This window comes from Perognathus longimembris, chromosome 3, assembly GCF_023159225.1.
Source record: "Perognathus longimembris pacificus isolate PPM17 chromosome 3, ASM2315922v1, whole genome shotgun sequence".
Taxonomy (NCBI): domain Eukaryota; kingdom Metazoa; phylum Chordata; class Mammalia; order Rodentia; family Heteromyidae; genus Perognathus; species Perognathus longimembris.
The window spans coordinates 63,215,760-63,239,872 of record NC_063163.1 but is presented as its reverse complement, the minus strand read 5'-3'; the positions used below and the strand labels follow the sequence as shown (position 1 = coordinate 63,239,872).

General features: G+C 44.0%; 1 protein-coding gene and 1 long non-coding RNA gene across 5 annotated transcripts in view; one reads left to right on the top strand and one right to left on the bottom strand.

Moving 5' to 3' along the window:
- The window catches only part of Parp4 (poly(ADP-ribose) polymerase family member 4), an 87,609-nt gene that overhangs the window by 63,179 nt on the left and 317 nt on the right, over nt 1–24,113 (bottom strand). For all 4 annotated transcript variants that reach the window (XM_048341676.1, XM_048341675.1, XM_048341678.1 and 1 more), the window contains exons 2-9: nt 15,953–16,085; nt 12,350–12,548; nt 11,238–11,301; nt 8,489–8,564; nt 5,698–5,811; nt 4,658–4,807; nt 3,011–3,148; nt 733–906 (exon numbers count right to left, since the gene is read on the bottom strand). In XM_048341676.1, coding sequence (XP_048197633.1) covers nt 733–906; nt 3,011–3,148; nt 4,658–4,807; nt 5,698–5,811; nt 8,489–8,564; nt 11,238–11,301; nt 12,350–12,548; nt 15,953–16,084 — 1,047 coding nt within the window. In that variant the 5' untranslated portion in view covers nt 16,085. The remainder of the gene's footprint in view (nt 1–732; nt 907–3,010; nt 3,149–4,657; nt 4,808–5,697; nt 5,812–8,488; nt 8,565–11,237; nt 11,302–12,349; nt 12,549–15,952; nt 16,086–24,113) is intronic.
- LOC125348451 lies at nt 14,765–23,938 on the top strand. The gene is made up of 3 exons (XR_007210373.1): nt 14,765–14,777; nt 22,918–22,922; nt 23,732–23,938. It is a non-coding gene; the product is annotated as an uncharacterized LOC125348451 (long non-coding RNA).

Below are 24,113 nucleotides of genomic sequence, written 5' to 3'. Positions count from 1 at the left end.
CTAAGCCACATTCTCAGCCATGAGTGGATTTCTTTTCTTTTCTTTTTCTTTTTTTTTTTTTTTTTTTAGGAATTAAACATAAGGCTTGCCAGAAGTCTGGCTGTTACATTTCTTTTTGGACAATATCACTCCTTCCCTTGCTCTCTCCCAGTTTTCCTCCCCATCCCTCATCGACTTCTCTCTATCTCTTCCTTCCTTCCTTCCTTTCTTTTTCTTTCTCTCTCTTTCCTTTCTCTCTTTCTTTTCCTTCTTCCTTTCTTTCCTTCCCATCCCTTCCTTCTTCCTTTCCTTCCTGGCCTCCCTCCCTCCCTCCCTTCCTCCCTTCCTCCCTCCATCTCTCCCTCCTTCCCTCTATGCTTCTTTCTGTACTGGGGACTGAACTCACGACTTTGTGCTTGCTAAGTGCATTAGTGATGGAGTCATTCCTCTAGACTGTTTTTGTTTAGGCGATTTAGATAAGATCTCACTTTTCCCTTTTTCTTTTCTTCTCAGCACCAAATCCTCCTGTGTATGTTCTCCCACATACCTGGGATCATAAGCATGAACCACCATACTTAATTTGTTGATTGGATGGGTGTCCCACTTACTTTTTGCCTGGCTGGCCTTAAACTGTGATCCTCCCAGTCTCTGCCTCCTAAGTAGGTGGTAATTGTAGGCATAAACCTATAATCAACTTTTTTTAAAAGTATAATCCATTCTATTTTAAGTTAAGTTTTTATGTGATAGGTTTACCTGACAGAGATCTTCTTTCTTAGCTAACAGTCTCAGGTTCACTTCTTCTGTTTCTGGATGTCTGTGGGGGATCAACCTGTAGAACTCAGCCATCATCTTTTGCAGCTCTTCTATTGTTTCACCTTTCTTCAGGGCTGTCCTTACTAGAAGGAGAGTCCCCTCTGCTTTGCTTACCTTCAACCAGAAAGCCAATATGCTTGTTAAAATCAACTCTTGATAATGACCAAAAAGTATCAACAAAGCCAGGCACTGTGGCTCATGCCTGTAATCCTAGCTACTCTAGAGGTTGAGACCTAAGGATCATGTTTCAAAGCCAGTCTAGGCATAAAGTACAAGAGACTCATATCCAATTAACTAGAAAAAGGCTGGGAGCAGAACTATGGCTCAAGTGGTAGAATGCTAGTTTTGTGCAAAAAAGCTCAGGGACAGTGCCCATCCCTGAGTTAAAGCCCCAAGACTGGCACACAAAAAATGCACATGTGCTGGTATTGGAGCATGACAGGGCCTCTCACTCTTGCTTAGCATTTTCATTCAAGGTTGACATTCTACCACTGAGCCACAGCTCCACTTCTGGCTTATCGCTGATTAACAGAACATAAGAGTCTTAGGGACTTTTCTATGGGTCGGCTATGAATATCAATCCTCAGATCTCAGACCCCTGAGTAGCTAGGACTACAAGAGTGACTCACCAGTACCTGGCTTGATTTACAATGAGACATATAATCCAGAAGAACATTTTCTGGTGAGCTGGAAGCATGTCTTCCTTTTGTAAGACAGGTGATAGGCTGTTAGGAAGTAGATCAAGGTCGCGGAGCATCTAAGTAGGGACCAAGACTGTCCCTCGGGCCTGCCAACTAGCCCTAATGCTCTTCCGACAGAAACATCTAGTTTCTTGGAACACCCACACTATCTTTTAAAATAAAATGAACAAAAATGTAGTGATTCTTGGAAATGGAGAATGAGGATAAGTCAACTTTATTTTGTAGAAAGCCTAATAAATATCTTTACTTGGTTTTGGTTTAGTTAAACAGGAATATCTATCTATCTATCTGTCTGTCTATCCATCTATCTATCTATCTATCTATCTATCTATCTATCTATCTATCTATCTATCTATATTTTTGACTCTGTCAGTCACAGCTGACTGACAGCGCTGGCCATATCTTCTACAGGATTACTTTCTTTCTTATTCTTTATTGTCAAAGTGAAGTAACATGTATATTTTTTAAACAGGCATATTTGTAATCTTTCTTCTTCCTCCTCCTCCTTCTCTTCCTTCTTTCTCTTTTTTCTGGTAATGGGGCTTGAACTCATGCTTCAGTTCTGTCCTTTAGCTTTTTGCTCAAAGCTAGTGCTCTACCGTTTGAGCTGCAGCTCCACTACTAGGGTTTTTTACTCATTAATTGAAGATAAGAGTCTCACAGACTTTTCTGCTCATGCTGGTGTCAAACCTTGATCCTTACATCTTAGTCTCTTGAGTAAGCTGGGATTATATGTGAGCCACCAGCAGCTAGTTTGTTAATTTTTGTTTCTACAGTAAAACAATATTCCTCAAGCCAGGTAACGTTCAGTTTTCACCCAAACCCCATCAGCACAGTATGCTAATGTTCTTGATTACTATGGTAGATTAAGTTGACTGTATGTTTATTATTTTTATATTTAAACAATCCTTTTACCAAGGAATGCAGTTGACCTCTCTTCCCTATAATCTGGGTTATCCTGCTTTGGAAAATGGTGCCAGTCATGGGGCTTGAACTTAGGTCCCTGAGCTTTTTTTGTTCAAGGCTAACCCTTCACCATTTCAGCCACAGCTCTACTTCCCGTTTCTTGGTGTTTAATTGAAGATAAGAGTCTCATGGACTTTCTTGCCAAGGGTGACTTCAAACTGTGATCCCCATACCTCAGCTTCCTGAGTAGCTAGGATTACAGGCTTGAGCCACTGGGTCCTAGCTATTTTTGCAGTTTGTGCCTGGACCACATGGGTCTCAGGGAAATGGAGCTGGCATGAGAGATAACTGCTGACCATGAGACCATATTATGCAAGCTTGTTTCACAGCCCTCACCTCAACTGTACCCATGAGAGCTCTAGACAGAAACCTTGCACTCTGTGTATCTGTCTACCTGAAAGCTGAGTCAGCCTGTATATCTTTGATTCTCTCAATATTCATAGGCAGGAAGGCACTACAGACAGTCAAAGCATGATGTAAAGGTGAATGCTTGTACTTATTGAACACAGCAGAGAGCAGGCTCATCACGTTTCAACCAACACATGACTTACATCGTTGAGGCTGATCGTGTTCACTGGCTTGAGAAGTGTGTGTTCCAAGTGGCCCACGGTTTCTGCCCAAAACAGCTCCACCAATTCGCTCACCTCAGGACTCAGGGTGCTTGAGCTGATGACTTCTTCCAAAAGCAACTGTAACAGCAAAATGACAAGGAGTCACCAAGCCAAAAAGTCTTAGCAGAGTAACAAAGAGGCTAGGAGAGACTTCACGGTACAGTGTTTACCTAGTTATTATATGAGGCCCTGAGCTCCAAATACGCCAATCAACCTAACCCACGGCCACAAAAAGAAGATGAGAAGAAACAAGTTTGTGCCAGTCCTGGGGCTTGAACTCAGGGCCTGGATGCTACCCCTTGCTTTTTTTTTTTTTTTTTTTTTTTTACTGAAGTCTGGCACTCTACCACTTGAGCCACACTTCTACTTCCCACTTTTTGTTTAGAGATTATGAGTCTAATGAACTTTCCTGTCCCAGCAGGCTTCAAATTGCAATTCTCAGATCTTAACCTCATGAGTATCTTGGGTTGAAGGGGGAAGCCACTAGCTCTAGGCTAAGAAACAATTCATAGTCTAGGAGAGCTACCCCCAGCCAGGGACTATGAGGTAGAAGTGGCTTGAACCCCAGTGTGGCAGTGTTCAGGTGGTGGAGCCTTGAACAGATGGGGCTCCTGCTTTTCTTCAAGGAAGGACCAGTTTCTCCCTTCTCCACTCCTTCCCTCCTTCCCTCTCTTCCATCTTTCCTTCCTTCCACCAGTCCTGGGGCTTGAACTCAATCCATTTCCAGCTTTTTCTTTTTTGTAGTTTATTGAAGGTAAGAGTCTCAGAGACTTTTCAGCCATGGCTGGTTTTGAACCCCAATCCTCAGATCTCAGCCTCCTGAGTAACTAGGATAAAAGGCATGAGCTCCTGGTGCACAACTGTCTTACAAAAGTGTGGTACAACCAAGGAGCCCTTGCTAGGATTCCATTGTTATCCAGTCATCAGGATCATGAGCTAAATCAACTTTTTTTTTTTAACCTACAAAATACTAAGACTTAGCACCCCCCCCCCCCACCATTTTTTTTTTTGCCAGTCCTGGGGCTTGAACTCAGGGCCTGAGCACCCTCCTGGCTTAATTCTGCTCAAGGCTAGCAATCTACCACTTGAGCCACAGCACCACTTTCGGCTTTTTCTATATATGTGGTGCTGAGGAATCGAACCCAGGGCTTCATGTATATGAGGCAAGCACTCTACCACTAGGCCATATTCCCAGCTAAGATTCAGGCACTTTATGACAGCAACACAGAAAGGACTCAGATTTGAGGTAATTTATAGTCAGGCCTCCTTTCTGCCAGGCTTTTTCCTTCTGACATTTTTTTTTGTCCCCACCTGCATCTTGTTCTTTTTGTTCATTTTCCTGTCTTTTCAGCCAGCCAAGATGGCTTTGAACTTCCACCTCAAATCCCAGTTTACTGAGAGGCTAGGATTACAAGTATGCCCCACCAGCACTTGGCCTGTCAGTGGCATTAAACATGAGCAGACAGGGATAGCGAATCCTTGACTTGGGCCCAAACTTTAACTTGGTGATTTATTCATAATAAAGAAACATTCCAAGTACAAATATTCAGTCAGAAACACAGAGTAACATATGTGTGTCAATCTTACTGCTTGCACTTTTTCAGATGCTAATTGGGTGGCTTCTGGTGTAAAATGTTCTCTGAGCAGAAATCCTTGTTTCTTCAGGTCTTCAATGTAGCTTTCGTAATACTCACTTGCCTCCGCAGGGGTTTCCTTTACCATACACTCTTTTCTAGTCTGTGGATTTCAGAATACAGAAAAGCTATGAAACATATTAACACACCCTTCCTTCCTTCCTTCCTTCCTTCCTTCCTTCCTTCCTTCCTTCCTTCCTTCCTTCCTTCCTTCCTCCTTCCCTCCCTCCCTCCCTCCCTCCTTCCCTCCTTCCCTCACTTGCTATTTTATTTTATTGTGTGTGTGTATGTCAGTACTGGGGCCTGTAACTCAGAGCCTTTCATGCTCCCTTAGGTTTTTCTCTCACAGCTGGCTCCCTACCACTTGAGCCAGAGCTCCACTTCCGCCTTCATTCAAGATTGCCTTCACAGGTTGCATTTTCTATTCTTGGAAATCCCTACCCCTGTGGTGGACAATAATCCTAACACACACTCTAGAGAAGACAGGGAGCTGTTCCCTGGTTGGGGGTGCTGCAGTCCTCTTGGCTGTAGCCTAGGTTCAACACTGGTGTGTTCAGTATTATGGAAAGCCACACTACAAATGGTACTGACCAATCCTCCTCCTCTCAGACTGGTGCCTCAAAGTGCCTCTGGAACTTTCAAAATCAAAGTGTACTGGATGATATAGGTAGGGACTTTTTTTGGGGGTGCTGGTACTAGGGCTTGAACTCAGGGTCTTGTGCTCTCTAATCTTAGCTTTTTCACTCAAAGCTGGTACTCTACCACTTGAGTTACACCTCCATTTCTGGCTTATTTTGCTGGATAATTGGAAAGAAGAATCCCACAGACTTTTCTGTCCCAGGTGGCTTCAAACTGTAATCCTCAGATCTCAGCCTCCTGAGCAGCCAGGATTACAGGGTATGAGCTGCCAGCGCCCGACTCCATGAGCAGTTTAAGGACACTGGTTATGAGCAGGGTGGAGAACTCCATGGGAATGAATGCACAAAACCTCACCTGCATGTCACCTGCCAGAAGGAAGTGTGCAGTGATCATAAAAGGACTGCGCCCTGAATCCTGGGAGCAGCGCAGCTCCACCACCACTACTTCCTGGCCTCCATCAGGCCCCACCTGAAAAAGAGTGTGAGTTCAGAAGCTGCCACAAGCCACACAATGCATCCCAAATGCGGACTCAAACTCAAAGGCAATCCATGTACATTTAAAAATGAACTCTGGAAAATGGAAAAGTTTTGTGTGTGTATGTCAGTACTGGGACTTCAACTCGGAGCCTCTCTTTCTCAAGGCTGGTGCTCTACTACTGGAGCCATAGCTTTACTTTCAGCTTCTTGCTAGTAAATTGGAGAGAAGAGTCTTTCTGATTTGTCTGCTCAGGCGGTGCCTAAATCGTGAACCATAGATCTCAGCTTCTTGAATAGCAACAGTTAAAAGTTTGACCAGTAGCATCTGGCTGAAAGTAACAGAATTTTGGAAATAAAAACCACCTGAAATCCTATTACAGACACATAGTCATTATCAACATTTTGACATATTTTTCCTGTATGTTTTCTATTTTCTTTATTATGGGGGAAGTGATATTTTCAACTTACATTTGGTTAGAATATCTAAAAAAAAACACAAATAGTGCACTGATTTGAAAACAAGTGTTCATTTTCATTTATATGACTTTGTCAATGAAATGCTTAAAAATTTTTAATGCAAAAGGAATATAGAGTAAATAAGTGTCAAACATGACCTTTTCAAATATAACAAACTTAATAACAGGGAAGACTTATTTTAATGCCATAATTAATGTTTTATAGAGCTAGGGGTGGGCTGGGATGTAGCTCAGTGGCAAAGTACTTGCCCAGCAAGTGCAACGTCCTGGGTTCGATGCCCAGTACCAAAAAAGAAAAGACAAAAAAAAATACAGTTAGAGCTAGGAGTATGGCTCAAGTGGTAGAGCATCTGCCTAGTAAGTGCAAGGCTCTGAGTATCACCAAAAATACTTTTGCCAGAAAATCTGTGGCTCAAATGGTAGAGTGCTGACCTTGAGTTGAAGAGCTCAGAGACAGTGCCCACGCCCAGAGTTCAAGCCCCAGACTGATAAAAACAACAAAAAAACTTTCATACTTTTAAAATTTGTTTTGTGGTAGAGGACAGCTTTGAGAGAAAAAGGCCAACAAGAGTACAGGGTCCTGAATTCAAGCACCAGTACTGGTACATTAAAAAAATTATGCTAGGGGCTGGGAATATGGCCTAGTGGCAAGAGTGCTTGCCTCATATACATCAAGCCCTGGGTTCGATTCCCCAGCCCCACATATATAGAAAACGGCCAGAAGTGGCGTCGTGGCTCAAGTGGCAGAGTGCTAGCCTTGAGCAAAAAGAAGCCAGGGACAGTGCTCAGGCCCTGAGTCCAAGGCCCAGGACTGGCAAAAAAAAAAAAAAAATTATGCTATGAACATATACTACTTTCAGAATAAAAAAATTAAAAATTTTCAGTCTTAACCATATACGCTGGGCATGTGGCTTAGTGGTAGAATGTTCACCATGCATGCATGAAGCCCTGGGATCGATTCCTCAGCACCACATAAACAGAAGAAGCCGGAAGTGGCACTGTGGCTCAAGTGGTAGAGTGCCAGCTTTGAGCAAAGAGGAAGCCAGGGACAATGCTCAGGCCCTGAGTCCAAGCCCCAGGACAGGACTGGCAAAGAATAAAATAAAACAAAACCATAAAACATTTCTGACTAGTAGAAACCCACAAATAGATATTTAGGATATGAGTAACTTTTCAAAAACAATCAGAAAATGATTGTTCAGGAAAAGTGCTCATGAGTCACTTTAACAGCTAGGTGTGGTGGTTTATTACACCAGCAATCCCAGCACTAGTGAGGCAGAGGGTAGCAGATCATAACAAGGCCAGCCTGGGTTACACAGTAAGACCTTGTCTCAAAAGGGAAGTCTTTATGCAGTGTCTCAGTAAATTGGCCTGGAACTCATTATATAGTCCAGGACGGTCTGATCTTGGGATCCTCCTCTTCCTTCAGCCTCCCCTGAGCTAGGATTACAAACCCATGCCACCACACCCTTTCTGTCTCTTCCCTTCACACTCCTTCCTTTCTTCTTCCCATCTTCCCTCTCTCCTTCCTTCCATTCCTCTCTTCCTTCCTGTCTTCTTAAAAAAAAATTCTAGTCCTAGAACTTGAACTCATTACCTGGGTTCTGTCCCTGAAAGCTAGCGCTCTACCATTGAGCCACAGCTCCACTTCTGGGTTGTTGTTGTTGTTTTTTCTTTTTTTTGTGCTTAATTGAAAATAAGAGGCTCATAGATTTTCCTGCCCAGGCTGGCTTCAAATTGTGATCCTCAGATCTCAGCCTCCTGAGTAGCTAGGATGACAGATGTGAACCACCAACCCTAGGCCTTTCTCTTTCTTTTCTTTTCTTTTCTCTCTTCCTTCCTTTTCTTTTCCTTTCCTTTTCTTTCTTTACTCTCTTCTCTTTCAATATGCAAGTTTAAACTCAGTGCCTCTCATTTAATAGGCAAATGTCTTACCACTTGTCACACCCTGAGTCATCTTGCTTTTTTAGTTTCTTTTTCAAAAACATAACTGTCCATGGGTCTAGCTGAGACCTTGATCTTCCTACCTATATATACCTCTTGGGATTACAGACATACACTACCATGTTTGACTCGTTGGGTAAGATGAGTCTCATGAACATTTTTCTGAAGTTGGCTTGGAACCTCAATCCTTCCAATCTCTGCCTCCTAAGTAAGGGGTTTTTCTAAATAAAATTCAAATAGAATTCTTACTTTGTCCAAGGTGTTATATTTCGCAACTTCAAAGTCTTGAGGAAAATGAGGAATGGCAACATTCTTTTCATAAAACCTGAAATTTGTATAATTAAAATATTAACATTAAAATGCACCTTAGGCCAAATAGAGCTTTATAATAGATCTCCTAATTTCTTATGAAATACATGTTAAGTATCTAATGAAAGCTCAGCCCAGAAGACCATGTGGACACTGGGTCACGTTCATGTCCATGTGTAGGAAAATGTGTTATGAGGCCAGGTGGCTGGGGTGGGGCCTGGGAACAAAAAATTCCTCTAGGGGTAGGGAGTGCTCTGTGGTTACTGCTGGAGGCTAAAGATAACATGCAGGGTGGGCAGTTGTGGTCAGGCCTGGTACAGTCACTTGATCTGGGGGCGGGGGGGGGGGGGGGGGAGGAGGGGGAGGAGGAGGGAAGAATAGAGGAGCCAAAACTAGGGATGTAAAACTAAAATGGAGGGAGATAGGCTAACACCTAATATGTCCTTAGCTATTCTAGACATGGTTAAAAGATGATGTAAATGAGTTGGACTCCTTTACATAATGATAATTTTTCAGTACTAGAACAGTACCCAAGGCCTCTCTACCATTTAAACTATGTCCCTGGCTCTTTTACTATTTTGTTTTTGAGATAGAATATTGCTAATTCTTCCCGGTCTGGCGAGATGATCTTCCTGCCTCAAACTCCTGAGTGCTGGGATTACAGATGTACCACTCTATCTGGCCTGCTTCTTGTTTACGGGTACTGGGAATTAAAATCAGGGCCAGTCTTTTTTGTTGTTTTATATTTTCAGATAGGGCTCTCACCCTTCTGCCCCGTTTTGTGTGTGACTCTCCTATTCCTGCCTTTCATATAGTTGGGATCAAAGGCATGAGCCTCTGCACTCAGCAGAAGTAGAATGCACTCTAGGAAGTAGAGTGCAATCATTTGATACATGCATGATGCTCAAATAAAGGTAATTAGCATGTTAACTGCTTTGCATAAATTTTATTGTTGTTGTTGCTGATACTCAGAATCTGAGTGCTGTCTCCTAGCTTTTTCTCTCAAGGCTGGTGCTGTACCACTTGATCAACAGTTTCACTTCCCACTTTTTGGTGGTTAATTGAGGCTGAGTCTCATGGGCTTTCCTGCTCTGGCTAGCTTCAAACCACAATCCTCAGATCTCATCCTCTTGAGAAGCTGAGATCACAGGTATAAGCCACCAGCACCAACCTATCCTCTGCATAAATGCATGAATGCTGGGGATTTTGCACATGTACTGGGAGGTGGTGCATGCTCAGGAGAGGCAGAGATAGGTTACCACCTGCTCTGGACTCTGATCCTTAGCAGTAGAGTCATTCCTCTCTGGGCCATTGTTGTGTGTGTGTGTGTGTGTGTGTGTGTGTGTGTGTGTGTATGTGTGTGTGTGTGTTAGTACTGGGGCTTGAACTTAGGGCCTAGGCTTGAACTAGGGCCTAGCTATTCCTTAGCTTTTCACTCAAGGCTAGCACTCTATCACTTGAGTAACAGCTCCACTTCTGGCTTTTTGCTGGATAACTAGAGGTGAGAGTCTCAGATTTGTCTGCTTTTAGTCAGTACTAAATTTGGTAAATAATCTATATTTCTTACAAGTCCTTCACAGAAGTTCTTTTTCCTTTATTTAAGACACTGAAGTTATTTTGCAGTATTTCATAAGCATTTGTATAAAAGTAAAATTACAATAGTTTAACAGGGTAATTTCATTAAGTGATGGTTAAATGAAGCATATTAACTGAATAGTAACAAAAAACATAATTTTAGCAGCTAACGCTACACAACTTGTCACATGGTTAACTGAGGCATTCAATTGAACAGAGTTATTTTATAGTTAAAAATCTGCACATTCATAATTAGAGAAAAAGCAAATTTTGTAAAAGGATACAGTTATGTCACAAATATAGCTGTCACAGAATTAGGGATAAATATGATTCTAGACCATTCTCCTAACATCATAAGAAATCTCCCTGTACTTAGCCTGTCCTGTGTGTGTGTGTATGTGTGTGTGTGTGCGAGTATGCACGTGCACACACACACACATATACACATGTTTGCACTTGCTGATCCTGGTGCTTGAATTCATAGCTTCTTACTCTTTCTTGGCTTTTTTCACACAAGGATGGTGCCCTATCACTTGAGTCACATTTATACTTGCAGCTTTTTGCTGATTAACTGGAGATAAGAGTATCTCAGATTTGTCTTCCTGGGCTGGTTTAGAACTTCAGCCTTCAGATCTTAGCCTCCAGAGTAGATAGGATTACAGGTGAGAGCCACTGGCACCCATCTTTTTTTTTTGAGACTAGGTCTTTCAGTATGGCCCAGCTTGACATGGAATTGTGGGTGTAGTTGCACGCAATATAAGCATTTATATTATCCCCACTACCCAAGAGGCTGAGGCTCCTGAATACTAGGACTATAAGCATGCACTGCCATGCTCATTTTATTTATTTATTTGTTTGTTTGTTTGTTTGTTTATTTTTGCCAGTCTTGGGGCTTGGACTCGGGCCTGAGCACTGTCCCTGGCTTCTTTTTGCTCAAGGCTAACACTCTGCCACTTGAGCCACAGTGCCACTTCTGGCCGTTTTCTATATATGTGGTGCTGGGGAATCGAACCCGGGGCTTCATGTATACAAAGCAAGCACTCTTTGCCATATCCCCAGCCCTGCCATGCTCATTTTAATACCGTGTTTAAAGTTTACAAAATATTTAGATTACTCAGTGAGTTCTGTGTTTTCCTCCTCTGGATCATTTTCCAGTGATACAGCATCTGTTTTCAGTTCTAGAATTAAAACAAACAAAAATTATTTGTCAAATGAAAGCACTAAATATTCAAAATACCCAAAGCAATCCTGAACAACAAAAAAATCAATGTTGAAGGTAGCACAGTACCTAACTTCAAATTATGCTACAGAGCGAGAGTAGTAATAGCACAAAAACAAGCATGTAGATCAATGGAATAATATAAAAGACCCCCGAAATAAACCCACAAAACTATAGCTACCAGATTTTCAATAAAGATGACAATAACATAGATTGGATAAAGGACAGTGTCTTCAACAACTAGGACTGGGAAAACTAGACCTCCACATATCCAGCTGTAGAAGCCTAAAACTAGACTTACCTTTCTCCCTATACAAAAATCACTGCAGTCAGGCATCAGTGGCTCATGCCTATTATCCTAGCTACTCAGACAGAATACTGAGATCTGAGGATCACAGTTTGAAGCCAGCCAAGGTAGGAAAGGCCAAGCATCCCCAATTAACTGCCAAAAAAACAGTGGTAGCGTTGTGACTCCAATGGTAGAATGCTAGCCTTGAGTAAAAAAGCTTGGGGAGAGCTCCCAGGCCCTGAGTTCAAGCCCTAGGACCAGCACACATGCATGTGTGCATGCACACACACACACACAAACACACATACACACACCACTGCAAAATGAATTTTAAAAATCTTAATGTAAGACTTGAAAGACTTTGAAACTACAATGGGAAGACATAAAAACACACCGGAATATATATCCATAGGCCTCAATTTTTCTGAATAGGAAACAGAATGATTAAAAAACGAGATTTTACTAAATTAAACAGCTTCTGTAAATGTATGTGACATACATGACACACATGATGTGTGTGACCTGAATGGTGCAAGTGTTACATGTTCTAGTGAGAGAAGTAAAATTAAAGGACTCTGTGAATGTTTGCATCCTATTTTTCTTATAAAGGAATCATAACATTATCTACAAAATTATAGTATTTCTAGGATACTTCAGCAAGCTCAAATGACTACTCTAGCACCTACACTACATTAAACTCTGGCTAGAAAGTACTTACCAGAACTGGAGTTCTGATGAGGAGGTGGAGTGACGGGCAGTGACTTATTCAGATTGTAAGTCTTTATATCCAAGAGTTTCCTCTCTCTGATGGATTCCCATATAAAATCTGGGCTAGCAATGAGGATATGATTCTTTTGGAGAGAATCCAACTGATATTGACTCAGCGTATCGGCATTGTCTAAGATAATATGTGTGCACTAAGAAAAAGGATATAACAGTAAAAACAAAATTTAAGGTACGCATTATGGTTTTTTTTTTTGTTTTTTTTTTTGCCAGTCCTGGGCCTTGGACTCAGGGCTTGAGCACTGTCCCTGGCTTCTTTTTGCTCAAGGCTAGCACTCTGCCACTTGAGCCACAGCGCCACTTCTGGCCATTTTCTGTATATGTGGTGCTGGGGAATTGAACCCAGGGCTTCAAGTATACGAGGCAAGCGCTCTTGCCACTAGGCCATATCCCCAGCCCGGTACGCATTATGTATACCTGCAGTTTTCACTCTTAAAGGTCTTGACTTGAATTAGGAACTGGTGGCTCACACGTGTAATCTTAGCTGCTTGGGAGACTGGGACTGGGAGGACTGTGGTTCCAGACCAGCCTGGGCTAAGGAATCTGAGAGACTCCATCACGTCTGAGGAAAGCTGGATAGGGTTACGCAGGCCTGTCATCCCAGTGACCACAAGAGGCCTTCACTAGGCAGATCACAGTCCAGGCCATGCACCCAAGCAGCAAGGGAGACCATGTCTCAAAAACAACCAGACAAAGCAAGCTAAAGGCACGTTCAGCAGTGGAGTGTCTACCTTGCAAGCACGAGGCCTTGAGTTCAAACCTCAGTAACACACACACACACACACACACACACACACACACACACGAATAAGAAGAAGGAGAAGGAGGAGGAGGAGGAGGAGGAAGTATGTTTTAAGGTAGCTTGCTATGATTGTTCTTCAGGTTTTTGAAAACTTTTGCAAATTACATTAATTTTTTTTAAATCAACAGTTTTTGAGATCCTAGGGATCAAACTCAGGGCCTTGATCATGCTAAGCAAGAGGTCTACCACTGAGGTGAGCCTCAGTCCCAAAACATGACTTTTATTTTGAGCCATTTCTGGGGCTTGAACTCAGGGCCTGGGTGCATACCCTGAGCTTTTTCACTCAAGGGTGTACTCTACCACTTGAGCTACAGTTCCACTGTTGGCTTTTTGCTGGCTAATTGGACATAAGAGTCTCAGGGACTTTTCTGCCTGGGCTTGCTTTGAACCAGGATCCTCAGATCTCAGCCTTCTGATTTAGCTGGGATTACAGGCCTATGCCACCAGTGCCTGACTACAGTCTATTTCTGAGTCCACTGTAAACAATGTTGTGAACTGTCATGCACACATCTTCAATTATTCCCTAGGAGAGGAAAGGGAGAGTCAGATGGTTCTTCATCATTTATTTACCTATTTTGTTAATCTGTAATTTAGTTTTAAATAAATAGTATATGCCTCCTACATAATATCAAAACAGCAAGATAGTGACAGACTAACTTCTTTCTCACTGGTGTTCTTAGTTTGTTTCCCAGAAGGACGTGCTGTGATCTGTCCTTCGATCTGTCTCTCAAGATCTATGGTAAGGAGGATGATACACAAATGAACAGATGGGGGCCTGGGAATATGGCCTACTGGTAAAGTACTCGCCTCATATACATGAAGCTCTGGGTTCGATTCCTCAGCACCACATATATAGAAAAAGCCAGAAGTGGCACTGTGTTTCAAGTGGTAGAATGCTAGCCTTGAGCAGAATGAAGCCAGGGACAGTGCTCAGGCCCTGAGTTCAAGCCCCAGGACTGGCAAAAACAAAACAAATGAACAGATGGCACCATGTTATCCACACACTTCTGAACTGGCTTATTCCTGAGTGCTGAGATTACAGATATGTATCTCGTTCCCTCCTGTCTCTCCTGCCCTCCTTCCTCCCTCCTTTCCTTCCCCTCTCCCTCTCCTTTCTTCTTTCATTCTTACATTCTTTAGGGGCAAGGTCCCCAAAGAGGTCCCTAGTGGCCTCAAATTCACAATCCTCTTACCTCCATCTCCTAAATACTAGGATTACAGGCATGCCTGGCTGTCTCCTTTATAATAGCTGGCCATTACATCCCAACATTCACATACATGGAAAAGAAAAACATAAAACAGATCCAAAAGGTCGTGCGTGTGCGCGCGCGCACACACACACACACACACACACACACACACACTGTGTGAATGAACCAAGAAGGGAGAAGAGGGATGGGTGTGTATCCACACACAGACATGGTGAGGCAGGCATGTGAGGAAAGCCGGGTGATGGAAGCAAATGTGATTCTGCGAACTCTGGAGGTATATAGGAGCATTCATTATAGCATCCTGTGGAGTTGAACCTGCTTCCCACAACAGATGCAGCTCCGTGTGGCTTGTCCCAGGAAGGTATCCAAGGAGAGGCAAGCTGGGCTGGTCCTTTGCACACATCCATAGAGGGGAGAGCAAAAGACGGGGGCAGATAGGCCTGGGATGATGCAGAAGCCTTTAGACTTCAACTTTTAGATGCATCCAGCTGTGAAATTCTATAGCTGAACACTTTGGGCCTACAGTTCATTTCAATAGATAAAGGTAGCAAGTGAAGTGCTGGTGGAAGCCAGCCTAGGAAACTCTTTATCTCCAATTAACCAGCAAAAAGCCAAAAGTGGAGCTGTGGTTCAAGAAGCAGAGCACTAGCCTGAGCAAAAAAGCTCAGGGACAGTGCCCAGGCCCTGAGTTCAAGCCCCAGGACTGGCATCCAAACAAATAAACAAAAACCAAAGAGGAGGAAAAAAAAATTCAACTCTTAAAGAAACGGGTCAGGCTGCACACAAAGATCCATTTATACTGTAAGTTCTCTCTCTGATCCGAGGAGCTACACTGGCACCAGCCACTGCAGTGATGACTACTGGTGAGGGATCACAGTGCACTCCGACAAATGCTCTTCGCTGTGACTTTGCCCTTTCTGGAATAGATGTTGCCAATATGAAATTCCGTCCATTTAAATTGGTGGCAGCCAGATGCTGGTGGCTCACATTTGTAATTCTAGCTATGAAGAAGGCTGAGACCTGAGGATTGCAGCTCAAAGACAACCCAGGCAAGAAAATCCATGAGACTTACCTTCAATTAACCAGCAAAAAGCCAGAAATAGGGTGACATTATCCAAAAGGAAATGTACTCTTTATCTGGTTTATGTAACTCTAACCACTCTAGACATCACCTTTATAATAACCATTTTTAAAAAAAGGGGGGGAGGCAGAAATGGAGCTGTGGTTCAAGTAGCAGAATACCAGCCTACAGTGAAAAAGCTAAGGGACAGGGCCTAGGCTTTGAGTTCACACCCCAGTGCTAGCACCAAAACAAAATAAAAAATAAATCTATGGCTTTGCTGCAAAAATTACCAGTCACAAGGCACGTGTGATCATCCCTCAGCTGCCAGAAAACGCCATGGGAAAACACCTAGCTGGACCACCTGGCCTTCTATGACTCCTGCCCACCTACTTGTATAACCAGGCCCCACTACCCTGAAGTCATGATGTTAATCATAAGGTAATTTGTGAGATTTGGAAATACCTGAAGACTCAATAAAAAGGACACTTTCCCGCCATTTTCCTTAATGTCCGCTTGTAGCTTTTTCTTCTGTTGACGAGGTAAGTATTTGACTTTCAAACAGAAAACACAGTTTGCAAAGATTCCCACAGTCATCCTGAAAGAAAAACAGTTTTCAGTTATGGGTTAAAAATTTGTTACTATAAAGATGATGTACAGAGTAGTTACTGGTTCGTAAGGCAGGTAATGAGTATATTTTAGGGTGGGGGCAATGTCACCCCTTCCTTGGCTTTCTCCCAGTGGTTCCCTCTCATCCCTGCCCACAGGTATATAGTTCATTTTTCAAGTTATGGTTTTTAAGGAATCTCTTTTCAGTGAATAATTGACAATGAATTTAGAGTTATACATGTAAATTGTAGGAAGATTAGACTTATATATATAATAGTAATGATTATAATCATAATATATAATCATATATGGTATATATATTGCAAATATGTTATAAATATAAAAACTGAATGTACTTGTTATGGATGAGATTTTATTTGTGTGTGTATGTGTATGTGTGTGTGTGTGTGAGTATGTGTGTGTTTGTGTGTGTACTGGGACTTAGGCCACCAAAGGCCAAGAAACTAAGAACTGAAACATGGGAAACCATCAGCTAAAATCCACCTTCTGCCTGGAAGCTGATATATCTTAGGTATTTGTCACAGACAGAAAACCAATTAACATAATTATTATAGATTCCAGAATATGTGTAGGCTTTAGGATTATTTTTGCTTTTATGACCACAAAAATCCTTTGTATAGAACTTGACAGGTATCAGTTACAGATCAAGTGTGTGGCTCAACAGATAAATCTTTTCCTCCTCTCCGTCCTTTTTCCTCTCTCCTTCCCTTTTCTTCCCTTTCCTATCCTTTTTCTCTTTCTTCCCTTCCCTCTCCTTTTCTTCCTTCTCTCCCCTTCTCCTTTTTCTTTCTTTCAGGGGTGGAGATCAACCAAAGTCCTTTGTGCTAAGCACTCTACCACTAAGCTACACCCCTAGCTCTGAAGCCATTATTTCTGAATTTAAAAGAAATCTTATATAATTGTGAAAGTAGGGGTTGTTTTTACAGTTATCTGATGACTTAAAGAGACTTATTTCTGGGCATTGTGGGTTATACCTGAGATCAGAGGATCAGAGGTTCAAAGCCAGCCAGGGTAGGAAGGACCATGAGACTCATCACCAAATTAACCACAAAAAGTGGGAAGAGGAGCTGTCCACTGGCCTTGAGCAAAAAAGCTCAGGAACAGAGTCCAGGCCCTTAAGTTCAAGCCCCAGGACCAGCAGAGAGAGAGAGAGAGAGAGAGAGAGAGAGAGAGAGAGAGAGAGAGAGAGAGAGAGAGAGAGAGAGATTCATCAATAAATGCCTTTTAAAGCCTTTTGTAGAAAAAAATGGAACAATTGCTAATAAAAACATACAACTTGCTGGGCTCCGATGGCTCATATCTGTAATCTTATCTGTAATCATATCTGTAATCAGGAGGCTGATATCTGAGGATCCAGGTTTGAAGCCAGCCCAGGCAGGAAAGTCTGTGAGACTTTTATTTCCAATAACCATGAAAAAATGGAAGTGAAGCTGAGGCTCAAGAAGTAGGGTGCTGGCTGGGGATATGGCCTAGTGGCAAGAGTGCCTGCCTCGGATACACGAGGCCCTAGGTTTGATTCCCCAGCACCACATATACAGAAAACGGCCAGAAGCGGCGCTGTGGCTCAAGTGGCAGAGTGCTAGCCTTGAGCGGGAAGAAGCCAGGGACAGTGCTCAGGCCCTGAGTCCAAGGCCCAGGACTGGCAAAAAAAAAAAAAAAGAAGTAGGGTGCTGGGGCTGGGGATATGGCCTAGTGGCAAGAGTGCCTGCCTCATATACATGAGGCCCTGGGTTCGATTCCCCAGCACCACATATACAGAAAATGGCCAGTAGTGGCGCTGTGGCTCAAGTGGCAGAGTGCTAGCCTTGAGCGGGAAGAAGCCAGGGACAGTGCTCAGGCCCAGAGTCCAAGCCCCAGGACTGGCCAAAAAAAAAAAAAAAAAAAAGAAGTAGGGTGCTAGCCTTGCTTGAGCAAAAGTGCCCAGGTCCAGAGTTAAATACCCATGATTGCCAACAAACAAACAACCAAAACCAAATAACCAAAAAACAAAACCCAGACAAGTTATGTTTATTTGTGTGTGTGATTTTATTTTATTTCTTTTTAAAGAACTATTTTGTGTGTGTATGAGGATACTGGGGCTTGAACCGGACACTTGCTCTGTCACTTGAGTCAGAGCTCTCCTTGTAGATCTGGCTTTGAACCTCCATCCTTAGATCTTAGCCTTCTGAATAGCTAGGATTACAGGTGTGAGCCACCGGAGCCTGGCTCACAAACTGATTTTAAAGGTATTGGGTGTACTTTTGGAGTTTCCGTGGGAAGGTTCCCTTAGGAGCCATTTGGTAAGCACATTAGGGGAGGACATCTCTATGTATTCTAGCTCCACTTGACTGGCTCAGAACTGCCCCTCTCTTCATTCTTTTGCGCATCCAGCTGTCAGTTCTTCCAGATGGAGGATACTGGGGGTTCCTTCTAGTTCTGAAGACAGGCAGGCAAACATTGTCATGTCACTGCCCCGGCCATCACCCAGGGTAGGGGCACTGGATCAGAGGATCTGGCATGTGCTGTTCCAGAAGCTACTAAGGGCCAAGGCCTCAGCCCTGGGCCAGGAGGAGGACATGTCAGGGCCCTCTTAACTCTGCATCCAAGCCCGTTTCTCTTTGTCAGCTGGGCTTCGTCTAGCACTGGGTGTGTAAGGATTTATGTGAGAGCTCCTGTGGGTGACAGTAATTGTTACCTTCTCTCTTCCTACTCCCCCTGTAGAAGCAGGAGGAAAATGTGTTTGCCTCAGGCGGGCTGCCGCCTTGGGCTTGCCATTGCTTTCTGTATCCTCCCTCCCTCCCTCGCTCCCTCGCTCCCTCGCTCCCTCGCTCCCTCCCTCCTTCCCTCCCTCCCTCCCTCTCTCCCTCCCTTCCTTCCTCCCTACCTCCCTCCCTTCCTTCCTTCCTCCCTCCCTTCTTCCCTTCCTCCCTCCCTTCCTCCCTTCCTTGCTTCCTTATCCAGATCTCGACAAGTTGTTTAAATGGCAATATATGTGTGCATAATTATGTATTAGAATACATTTGAAATCAACTTAATTATTTTACTGTCCTATACAGTCTCACAATAGAAAAGAATTATTTGTAAGAGAAGTATGCAAGGGGCTGGGGATATGGCCTAGTGGCAAGAGAGCTTGCTTCGTATACATGAGGCCCTGGGTTCGATTCCCCAGCACCACATATACAGAAAACGGCCAGAAGTGGCGCTGTGGCTCAAGTGGCAGAGTGCTAGCCTTGAGCAAAAGGAAGCCAGGGACAGTGCTCAGGCCCTGAGTCCAAGGCCCAGGACTGGCCAAAAAAAAACAACAACAACAACAACAACAAAAACAAAAAAAAGAGAAGTATGCAAGGCTGGAGATGGAGCTACCCTTGGTTCTATCCCCAGCAAGCCGGGCAATGGAGAGCATAAATACACTGAAATGTATTGTTAACAATAAAGAAACAAATGGAGAGAGGCTGGTTTGACTTCCCCATAGTTGTGGGTCAGTTTCTGAAAAATGAAGTTGTTCCTATCAAGGTCCCTAAAGTAAGCAGCAGTCTTTGGTGGAAGTGGCTCCTAGCCAGATGTGGTGTTGAAAGGCTGGGCTGGGTCTGGATGCTGCTTCTCGATGCTCTAGCAGCTGGCAGTGGCTCATCTGTCTCTGGCACCCAGTGAGGCTCAGCAGACAGGACAATGCCTTTGTCCTTTGCTCTACTGGCTCTTGCATGTCCTGCTCCCCAAGCCACAGTCTTCACCCTAACAATTCCTTGGCCCTATAGGTGATGGCTGGTGGCCACTGCCATTCCCTGGAGTTGTCAGGTTAGCTACAGGGAAAGAACATTTAAACCAACCCCTCTCCTAGTCACACCCTGGGAAGCACCCTGGAATTCTATCTCATCCTGAGAAGGACAGGCAGCCATGCCTCCTGGGGGGTAATTATTGGTCAATTCCCAGTTAGAACTTCTCCCCAGAGGCAGAAAAACTCCAGGACAGTTCTAACTAAACTGAGGCACCCAGGTAGTGCAAACATGTGTCCTTAGCCTGACCTTTCAGAACAATCCTCTACATAAGGCTCCACGAATATGGGTTGCCTAGCATACATGTGCTTAATATTATAGGATGACAAACCTTGTGCATGCACACTTCCCTTTTTAAAAGCCTGCCAAGTCATTATCTTTCATTTTCCTAAGTCCACTATTATTACTGAGTTTTCTAACTCTCTGTTCCTAGAAATCTGACATTTTCTACTACTTGCTTGCTCTATAGAGTTGCTGTTTAGCTCTAGACTGATGCTTCTGCTAATGAGAGATTTTCCCTTTGCTAAACAATTTGCTTTACTATTTTACTTTTGTCTGTGTCTTGGTTCACTTCTTTGTTTTTGTTTTTTTTTTGGCCAGTCCTGGGCCTTGGACTCAGGGCCTGAGCACTGTCCCTGGCTTCTTTCCGCTCAAGGCTAGCACTCTGCCACTTGAGCCACAGCGCCGCTTCTGGCCGTTTTCTGTATATGTGGTGCTGGGGAATCGAACCTAGGCCTCGTGTATCCGAGGCAGGCACTCTTGCCACTAGGCTATATCCCCAGCCCCCACTTCTTTGTTCTTGATGCCAAGGATCTAGGATCTTCATCTCTCAGGCTACCCACAGATAAGAAACCCTTCCATAATGATCAACTAGATTAGGCTTCTTCTAACCAGGACTGCTTATGCATACTTTGCTCTTCCTACCCCATTTTTTTTTTTTGCCAGCCCTGGGGCTTGAACTCAGGGCCTGAGCACTGTCCCTGGCTTCTTTTCGCTCAAGGCTAGCACTCTGCCACTTGAGCCACAGCACCGCTTCTGGCTTTTTCTATATATGTAGTGCTGAAGAATTGAACCCAGGGCTTCATGTATGCGAGGCAAGCACTTTACCTCTAGGCCACATTCCTGGCCTCCCAGTTCTTTTTTATTGTTGTTGTTGCTGGGGTTTGAACTCAGGATCTAGGCTCTGTCCCTGAGTGTTTCTGCTCAAGGCTGGCACTCTAACACTTGAGCCACAGCTCCACTTCCAGATTTTTAATGGTTAACTGGAGATAAGAGTCTCATGGACTTTACTGCTTCCAACCATGGTCCTCAGATCTCAGCCTCCTGAGTCGCTAGGATTACAGATATGAGCCACTAGTGCCCAGCATCCCAGTTCTTTCTAAATGTATACAAAAAGCTCATGTCTGTACCTGTAAGGTAGATTGAAGTACATATTTTGCCTTTATCTGAATATTATCTGGATTGGGGTGAATGGCAAGACTTGACATGTGGAACCCCTCCTTGGGGAGAGCCAGCCTTGAGCCAAAAAGCTAACTGACTGTGCCTAGGCCCTGAGTACTGGCACAACAAAAGAAAACAAAACCCCAAAACCAAAAGACCCCAAACCCGACCTCTTTCCATCATGAATTAAAGTTGAAGTTTGTAGAAAAGCCTTCTGACACTATTTGCACAGTACAACTCAAATGTTACTACTTATGCACTTCTCTAATGGAATTATAAAAGCAAAGCATTACTTTGGTGATGTGCTGGGATTCAGACTCAGAGCCTCTTGCTTGCTAGGCAATTGCTGTAAGGCTGAGCCACTCCTCCACTGCATAAGGTACTACTTCGGCTCCACACCTGGCATCCTGCACCTCTAAGAACACAGGACCTAAGAAATGCTTACTGAGGGCTGGGGATATGGCCTAGTGGCAAGAATGCTTGCCTCATATACAGGAAGCCCTGGATTCAATTCCCCAGTACCACATATATGGAAAACGGCCAGAAGGGGCGCTGTGGCTCAAGTGGCAGAGTGCTAGCCTTGAGCAAAAAGAAGCCAGGGACAGTGCTCAGGCCCTGAGTCCAAGCCACAGGACTGGCCAAAAAAAAAAATAAATAAATAAAATAAAAAAAAATTGGACTGACCAAAAAAAAAAAGTTTTGGGGGGCTGGGAATATGGCCTAGTGGCAAGAGAGCTTGCCTCGTATACATGAAGCTCTGGGTTCAATTCCCCAGTACCACATATATGGAAAACAGCCAGAAGTGGCGCTGTGGTTCAAGTGGCAGAGTGCTAGACTTGAGCAAAAGGAAGCCAGGGACAGTGCTCAGGCCCTGAATCCAAGGCCCAGGACTGGCAAAAAAAAAAAAAAAAAAATGCTTACTGAGTAAAAAGATGGAGTTGGAAGTGGAGGTGTGGCTCAAGTGGTAGAGCACCAAGGCTTACGCAAAAAAATCAAGCAAGAGTGGGAGGACTGGCTGGGCACTTGTGGCTCACTCCTGTAATCCTAGCTACTCAGGAGGCTGAGATATGAGGACTGTGGTTCAAAGCCAGTCCAGGCAGGAAAGTCCATGAGACTCTTATCTCCAATTAACCACCAGAAAACCAAAAGTGGCTTTGTGGCTCAAAGTGGTAGAGTGCTAGTCTTGAGCTAAAGAGCTCAGGGCCCAGAGTTCAAGCCCCATGACTGACCAAAAAAAAATTTTTTTAACAAGTGGGGGGCCCTGATTTCAAGCCCCTGTACCAGCAAATAAGAAAATAAGTAATAAAGATGGAGTCGGTTGTAATTAAAGCACCTGAAACTTTCTCCCTTATCCTAATACTACAGCTTCTAGTACATTGTCATTTAGCAGCCTAGAACAGAAAAGGGAGCAGAGATCTACCCACACAATTCTGGGTTGAATATTCAGTATTCTCTGTAGTAATTTATTCTACTGACCTGTGGGTTCTGTATTGGGAGCCCTAAATATTCATATTCCTTCAAGAAATGGAAGTGACCACCCTGAGGGTCAGAGCTAGGGGATTCTCAAGTTCAAAGCAAATACATGTACTAAAGGTGAGCACCAGGTAGCTCAGGTAGCATTTCAGGTAGCTGAAATGTGAGTATCAAAGTTGGAAGCCAGCTCCAGCAGAAAAATCTATAAGATTCAAGTGGTAGCAAAAAGCTAAGAGACAACACTTAGGTCTTGAGTTCAAGTTCCAGTACCCACACAAAATTAAACAATACCACAGAACAACAAGAAAACACACAAACACAAGATGTCCCAGTTCCCTAAAGTGGGCCCTCTGTGAGAACCGAAAATCCAAGCTGTGAGACCCCAGAAAGGACTGGTAGGTAGTTTGGAATGCCTTCTCCCAACATACTCTCAGAATGCTAAGTGTTTCTTGGAAAAGTCAATCAGTCCAGGCTTAACGGGAATTCAGATTTCTCTCCTGGGTGTCGGCTAACTCCACCCTAAACTGTGTGGGAGTCAGAGAGTAGACTTGGATTTATGCCAGTTGTAAGCTGTTTACAGTTCGGCTCTTCTTCCCAGAATAAGGAGGACATCTATCGCTTGTATACAAAATGTTGTTCCAGGCTGTAGTTTGTACCTTACTTCCTAGGACTAGGCCAACAGAAAAACCTTGGTCAACAGCACCTTGGGGTCTGAAGCTGGAGGTTCAGTCTCCACTATTGCCTTGCTCCCAGTCGAGCACCCATCGGGTTGCGACACCCTCAACTAAGTTTAAATCGATCTATTTCCTGGCTTGTTCGCCCCCCCCCCCCCCTTTTTCTCCCCACATTGTAACACTGTTGTGGGCCAGGCCGAGACAGACTTTAAATCTCTCCCTCTCCCCCTCCCTCTCCCTCCTCCCTCCCCCTCTCCCTCTTCCTCCTTCCCCAGTTCTAGCCCAAACTGTAAATAAGTTACTTTTCCACCCTCACGCAGGTGTCCTTTTCTCCTGTCTCTGAGCCTGGGCACTCAAGCCAAGGTTAACTGTGGCAGAGAGTTCCCCGGCAGTTTCTATTCTGGGCCTCATGCTTTGAGCATCATGTTCCCACTCAGGAAGTCACTTAGTGAACCACCGTGCTTTTGCACAAATCCGGCTCGTTTTGCACACGCACACGCGCACACACACACACACACACACGGCGCGCCTCCACGACGGGCTGCGAAGGCTCACCGCCAGGCACCGGCTCCGGTGTGCGCCCCTTTCCCAGCCCGGGTCCGGCCGCAGGCACCGCGGCCACCCCACGCCGTCACGATCCTGAGGGGGAAGCCGGGA